General features: G+C 38.5%; 1 protein-coding gene across 1 annotated transcript in view; it reads left to right on the top strand.

Annotated features, from left to right (window-relative positions):
• The window catches only part of SERTAD4 (SERTA domain containing 4), an 11,522-nt gene extending 8,410 nt beyond the window's left edge, over nt 1–3,112 (top strand). Inside the window, exon 4 of the mRNA XM_006834038.1 lies at nt 1,584–3,112. Within this exon, the coding sequence (XP_006834101.1) occupies nt 1,584–2,345 (762 nt within the window). The 3' untranslated portion in view covers nt 2,346–3,112. The remainder of the gene's footprint in view (nt 1–1,583) is intronic.
• Nucleotides 3,113–7,136: the final 4,024 nt, after the last annotated feature.

Below are 7,136 nucleotides of genomic sequence, written 5' to 3'. Positions count from 1 at the left end.
ACACACACACACACACACACACACACACACATATATAAGGAACCCTGGGGGCACAGTGGTTAGCATCGGCTGCTAACCAATGGGTCATCAGTCCAAACTTGTCAGATGCTCCCAGGGAGAAAATATGGCAGTCTGGTTTCATAAAGATTTCAGCCTTGGAAATCTTATGGGACAGTCAGAATCAACTCGATGTCAAGGGTGTGTGTATAGACAAACGAGGAGGCTTCGGAAAGTTCCGTTATCTTTTCATGAGCTTTTTGAAGCCCCTTTGCATGGGCACAAACACAATAATAATTGTTACGATGATGGAACGGGACTGCACAATGTTATATTTTGTTGTACATGAGATTGCTATGAGCCATTGGACTGCTAACATCAAGGTCAGCACCTCAAAACCACCAGCCACTGAGGGAGAAAGATGAGACTGTCTGCACCCATAAAGATTTACCATCTTAGAAACCCTATGGAGCAGTTCTGTTATACATATATATATGGTTGTTGTTGTTAAGTGCCTTCTAGTCAGTTCCAACTCATAACAACTCTGCACAAGGAACAGCTGGTGACCTTGAACCGTAGCGCCACACCAGAACAACAACATTATATATACATTTTTATATATGTGTGTGTGTGTATTTATTGTTGTTAAGTGCCGTTGAGTTAATTTCAACTCGTAGCGGCACTGTATAGGGTTATTGAGGAGAACCTTTATCAGTGCCACGCCAGAAGTATATATATATATATATATATATATATATATATATATCTGTCAGAGTCCTGATGTGATGCTCTACTGGACCCAAAGGTCTGTTTGAACAGAAAGTTCAGGAGTTCAAACTCACTAGCTGCTTCTTGGAAACCTTATACAGGGTTGCTGTTGCTATGAGTTGAAATGGTCTCGATGGCACTTCACAACATCAAACACAAACCTATTGCTATCAAGTTGACCCTGACTCACAGTGAACCCCCTTGGATGTCAGAGTAGAACTGTGTTCCTAGAGTTTTCAGTGGCTGACTCTATAGAAATAAATCACCAGACTTTTCTTCCAAGGAACCTCTGAATGAACTGGAATTACCAACCTTTAAGTTGGCAGCTTAGTGCTGAACCATTTTGCCACTCGGACACATACACACGGCTGATGGATTAAAAAACAGTATTCCCAAAGTGAGCATCCGCATATGATTAGCATTCCAGATCAAGAAACAAAACATAACTAGCAACTCAGAAGGTCCCCTGCACCCTCTTCTATTTGCTCCCTCCTTACTTCTAAATTAACCACTCTCTGGACTTCTAGCAGAACTAGATCTCCCTGAGCCATAGAAGAGTGAACAACCCAACTTCTCACTGCTGAAGTCTGCCTGTGGTTGGATTTCCCTGTGCTTGACCACCACACAATGAGTCAGAGAGGGGGCAGGAGCTCTGGCCTAGCGAAGAAGGAATGTCACCAGCATCATCATTCAATGTCCCTGGGGGAAAAAAGGCCACAAAATTCCCAGACCCAGAAACCACCCATAAAGAGATAGGCTGTGATGATATTTGTACATTGTCCATTTCCTAAGCTTTATTTTCCTTTTTTGATTTGTAGACCATCTCAATTTTTGAGGAGCGAGCCCACATCCTCTATATGTCCTTAGAAAAGCTAAAGTTTATCGATGACCCCGAAGTATACCTCCGAAGATCTGTCCTTATAAACAATTTGATGAAAAGGATCCACGGAGAAATTATCATGCAGAATAACTGGTGTTTTCCCACCTGCTCTCTCAATGGCGCCTCTGCCCAAGAGTGGTTTATGGCTCAAGACTGTCCTTACCGAAAACGACCACGGATGGCCAAAGAGGAGTGTGAAAAGTTTCACGCCTGCTGCTTTTACCAAGAATGTGGCGGTCACTACCTAAATTTACCCCTTTCTGTCAATGCTAATGTCGGAAGTGCCTCCACTGCCTCTTCCTCCTCTGCCACATCTTCCTCCTCTTCTCCCCCTCCGCCTTTACCGAGTTGTTCCCACCAGGTGGACTTTGATGTAGGCAGACCACCCATTTACAAGAGTGATGGCCAGATACCTGCCAATGAAATATTTGTCACTAATGTCAGGTCACTTGGTGTTCAGGAAAAGGTCAAATTAAATGATGAGAAAGCAAATAATGACACCAACAGGGATGGTCGCCCCCTCAGCCATGAACCTGTGGGAAATGACCTGGCTTTTGAGTGCAAAGGCCAATTTTATGATTATTTTGAGACTGGATATAATGAGAGAACCAATGTAAGTGAGTCTTGGAAAAAGTCCTTGAGGAAAAAGGAGTCTTCACCAAGTAACAAACTGTGCTGCAGCAAAGGAAGTAAAATCTGAGCCATCTTGTCAACAAAACTTTGAAGCATGCGCAGCATGGTCAATTAGCTCTCATAAATTTTATTTTGAATGGATTTTATAGTTTTGTACAACCGATAAAATTATGCCATGAACATGCCATGTCGTTTTAATGCCTGGAGAGCAGATTGCATAAAACATCTGTATAGTAGGTATCAGCGAGCTGCTTACAAATGTACTTCTACTACCAAGACGACGGTTGAGTTAATGCTTAAAAGTATATATCTTAGTTTTCGTACAGAAAAGATCAGTAGATTAGATTGGGGGACAGTGTGCCCTTGTGGATATTCCCATTGCTCCCCCAGCCCCAAGGAACTTGTCACTAGTAAAGTACCTTCAACACGTTTGCCAATTAATTAGGTAGTTATTTGGTAAGCAAATCAATATAACCAGCAAAGGATGTCTGTTTCTTCGATATGATAACAGTATTTTTTTCTGAATAAATGCCTGAAGATGGGGAGCTACATGAAATGGCTTCCTGGTGCTGTTAAATATTCTTATTTAACAGTCTTGTGTGACAGATGAAATAGGATGGAACAGAATGAAGCACACCTGTATAGGGGTGGCAATCTACAATACCCAGAGAGAGTAATCCCTGCAAGTTCCTAACTTGCCTATGATGGGTAACGAGTCTTTTAGAGAGGTGTTATACAGGGCGATTTTTGGTGCCTTACTTTATTTATCTTAATTTTTGCCAGTGTAAAAATTATGGATAAATCAGAGTTACAGCAGGGATTTAACCAACAGGAAAAATTAAAAAAAAAAAAAAAAAGCAAAACACAGGGTGGATGATCAATATTGTTTGAAAACTTAACTTTGAACTTTCACACTCAATTTTTGATTGAACATCTCTATTCTTGTTTATTTTCGATGCCCAATTGCTTTTGGATTTGGCATGTTTGGATAGGGATGGTGGGAACAATAGAGACTGCTGTTAGAAATAAACCAGCACAAACTGCTTGAGCTTTTTTATGGCAACGGGGTCTATTGCTGGGGGGTTGGGGTTTTTTGGGTTTTAGGTTGTTTTTGTTTTGTTTTGTTTCATTGTCCAATGAAGTTCATGAACCAGTGGCATGCATTATATTTTAATCTGTTTTGCATCATTTCACTCTTAGATTATAAACGCATGTGGTTTTTTATATATGACTTTTGCTGTTGATTAAGAAGCACAATGTTTATAAATGATGTGGTGGTCAATAAGGTCTTATCTTGAAGAATGTAAAGATTTTAGTTTGGGGAAAGTTATTTTGGAGAAATGGGACTCAATCTGTAATAGTTATTACGTATTTGGTCAACATTTTTCTCAGTATTTCTTTAATTTGTACATTTGCAAGAGTGTTCAGAGTTCCCCTCTGACCCATCCTTCCTCACGCGTGAGACAACTCCTGTTAAAGTATGTTCTGATTTCCAAGGTTACTGATTGATTTAGGCCTCCTTAAACAGTACTTCACAGGAATCAAATGCCAAATGGAAGGAATCAGTCAGTCCTCCCGATTTCTCCAAGATAAAAGCTTTTTTATTATTGCTATCAATATTAAATATAGGTCTCATTCATACAGTGTATGAGTAGGATCGTCATTTGGACAATTGTCCACAAGGACCAATTTTTAAAACATGTTCTTGTGTTATAGCGAAATAGTCTAGTAATGTTTTCGTTCTTTATTTTCAATATTTGATAAACATTTGATGTTGAAAACTTAGATGATAGATGCTTGTATATGAATGTGTTGTTGTAATAAAGTGAGGTTTTCTTGATATATATTTATTAAAATGTTAAAAAAATTCATTAAGACTTTGTTGTTGGAGGTTACAGGCTATGTTGTTTTTCTTCTTCCATTATCCTTTTCTCTTAAAAAAAAAAATGTCTTGAAACTGTAGTGGACAATAGTCACACAGGAGTTTTCCAAATACAGGCCAATGGGAAGCTGTTTTAGAATGGTCCTAGTTTGTGGATTTAGATTTTTGCTGAGAAAAACTGTATAACATGAAGCCATTAATAGCAAAGCCTCGCTGATTGCTTTTTGAAATGTCAAATTGTCAAGAAGATGACCCCTATATAAGTGGGTTTAAAAGCTATGGATCACTGCTAGTAATAATATACTATGCAATTCTGTGTTATTATTGTTCTTAGAAGCTAATATTTTATGTGATAAAGGGGAAAAACAAGTTGAAAGCTAATTAATTTGTCACATGAGTGTAGTAAATCATGGATATTTAAATATGAAAGAAAGAACTTATTCTTTTACTTCATAAAAACCCGGATATTACCAGATGTTTTTCTTGATGGCCAAAGCTTGAAAATGACATTGTAGTTGAATTTCCACGGTGCTTATCAGAGCCTGCATTTGCTTTGTAGAATCCACAGAGTTGCTTCTTTGCAGGATGAGTGAGGGCCCTTGGATCTCGCAGCACAAAATTCTTGTAATTTTTAGTCGTCAGATTTTTGTTTCTAGGACTTTTTCAGCATATTAAAATCAAGTATTTTTCTTTATAAAAACATAATATCTAAACACTCCTCAGGATAACACACATTTTCCTGCTGTGACCTATGAATACCTTCAGTGTGCCCAGCATCATTAGATAGTTAAGAATTTCCAGAGAGAATAAGACACCCCTTCATCATATAGCTGTTATCTTCAGTGACTTAGGAAAGCTAAGACGCCTTACATTCTACATTGCTCTCTACCTACCAGGAAGCACCTTTCCCATTGTACTCTGCTTTAAGGAAACTTAATACTGCAGAATCTAGACTTCATAAAGAAAACGTAGAAAAAATCTTTAATTGCTATTTGCTTAGCAAATCTAGGTGAGTGATGTGAACCAAATCATTAACCTTTGTCTCTGGCCCTTCCTTACTAACTGGATGATTGTAGAAGATGGCCTGGCAAAGGTACTTGAAGAGGGAAAAAGTATGATCATTATCCTTCCAGCTTCAAAACCCTGTTCTATACTTGATCTTGAAGGAATTCTAGGGCCAAGGCTTGCTGGGCCAGGGAGCAGGGGAGGAAGGGAGGGAAACTCAAAACCTAAAGAAGGGACTGAATCAAAATGAGGGCAAGGCATTTTTGAGACAATAGAAATTTCCAACAATTTACATGCCATTTGGTTAAATAAATGCTGAAGCAAAATGAATGAACCATAATTATTTTTAGAGTTCATACATAGTCCATTCCATCAAATCGTGCCTACCCACTGCTCCCATCATGGACTTATATATCCACTTGATTTCAGTACTTTCTGTAAAGCAGGAATTGAGGAGGACAACTTGTAGAGGAAATGGACATTAGGATGACACCTTACAGCAACTATCAGACAAGTTTTATGTGATGATGTGTTCACATTCCCCAAACAAACTGAGCAGGAAACAGCTTTTGGAAGTCATCCCATGTTCCAATCCATTTTTATTACAACTCCTTACATTGGAAATCATTTCATTTGCTGTCAGGGTTATTACATGCAAGCCAATTTTAATAGACATTTTAAAAGAGCCAGGGTTAAGCAGAATATTAACAACGATGAGAAGAATGAAATCAGGATTTAATAATGAGAAGAGACAATGTATGGTTACTAGTATTCATTTTAAGATTGCTGTGTTTTGATTCAGTGGTTTAAAATAAAGGCATTAAGACTCTGTGGCTTTCTTAGAGTTATAGTGCATAAGCAAAGTCTTCCAAGAGAGGCATCGTCTCTGTATTTGGCTAAACATTCTCCATCTGATATGCTATAGCTTCATGACCCGGGGTGAAATAGTTACTAGTTGAGAGATAATTTCCAGCCCTGAGTACATGCTGTATTTTAGCTGGGAGAATACACTTAGGAAAAGCACTTGCAAAGATGTAAGTTATGAACACTTGAATCTTGCATCCTGCCATAAAGTGCATCAGCAAGTGAGTTTAATAAAACATGCTGTTTAAAATAGTCTGTAATTTCCTGTTTCTGCATTTCCCTTCGGTATCTGTGACAGGCTGAAGAAGGATGACTAAACGGAGGGAATTTACACAAGTTAGTCTGGTGGTGTTTGCAAACCATTGCCATGAGCTTCATTTTCTTTGGTAAACAATTCCCTGGTGGGCTGTCAATGGTTGTTTTTTTTTTTTTTCCCCCTTGGTGTTGATCCAATTTGTTAATTTTGAAAAAAACGCAAACTACTTATTCATAGCCTGGGAACACCTGTTTATGACCACAATGAAACTAATAGATGGTATGCAGATGGATTAGTCATTTCTCATGAAATTTTCCATGTTTCAAAATCTGTTTTTAAAATAATAAAATCTTATTAAATGTCATGTTCTGGGGGAGAACACACAGAGAAAATAACTTCCAGAGACGTAAATTGTCCTGCTGAGATCCTCCAGTTAAAATGCAAATACCAGAGCTCTTGGAGGAGAGGAAGGAGGTCAAGCACCTTAAGACCTGTGCCATCCAGTTTGGTGCCTTCAACAGGTACATCCAGATTATGCCATGTTGTGTGTGCAGGCTATAGGTATGTGATCTTCCTCTTTTCCTCGCTGATTGCTCAGCTCTCACACAAACAAGTTCTGATAACTCTAGAAACAGTGTTTTTTATTCAGTTGTATTCTGAAGCAATTACAATAAGTTGGTAGCAAAATTATTTCTGGTCCATTGAAGTGGAGGAAATCTGAGAAATCATGGTGTCCAATGTGCATGGTAGGGCTACCTCACTTTCTGTAAGGAAAAGTCTAAGTCTAAAGACTAAAAAGGAAAGATAAACTTTGGTTGGTTGTTGTCAGACCTCTTTCTGAAGACGGGGGG

The sequence above is a fragment of the Chrysochloris asiatica genome, unplaced genomic scaffold, assembly GCF_000296735.1.
Source record: "Chrysochloris asiatica unplaced genomic scaffold, ChrAsi1.0 scaffold00009, whole genome shotgun sequence".
NCBI lineage: Eukaryota > Metazoa > Chordata > Mammalia > Afrosoricida > Chrysochloridae > Chrysochloris > Chrysochloris asiatica.
Note: the sequence above shows the minus strand (reverse complement) of the source record. Positions and strands in the feature narration are given on the sequence as shown.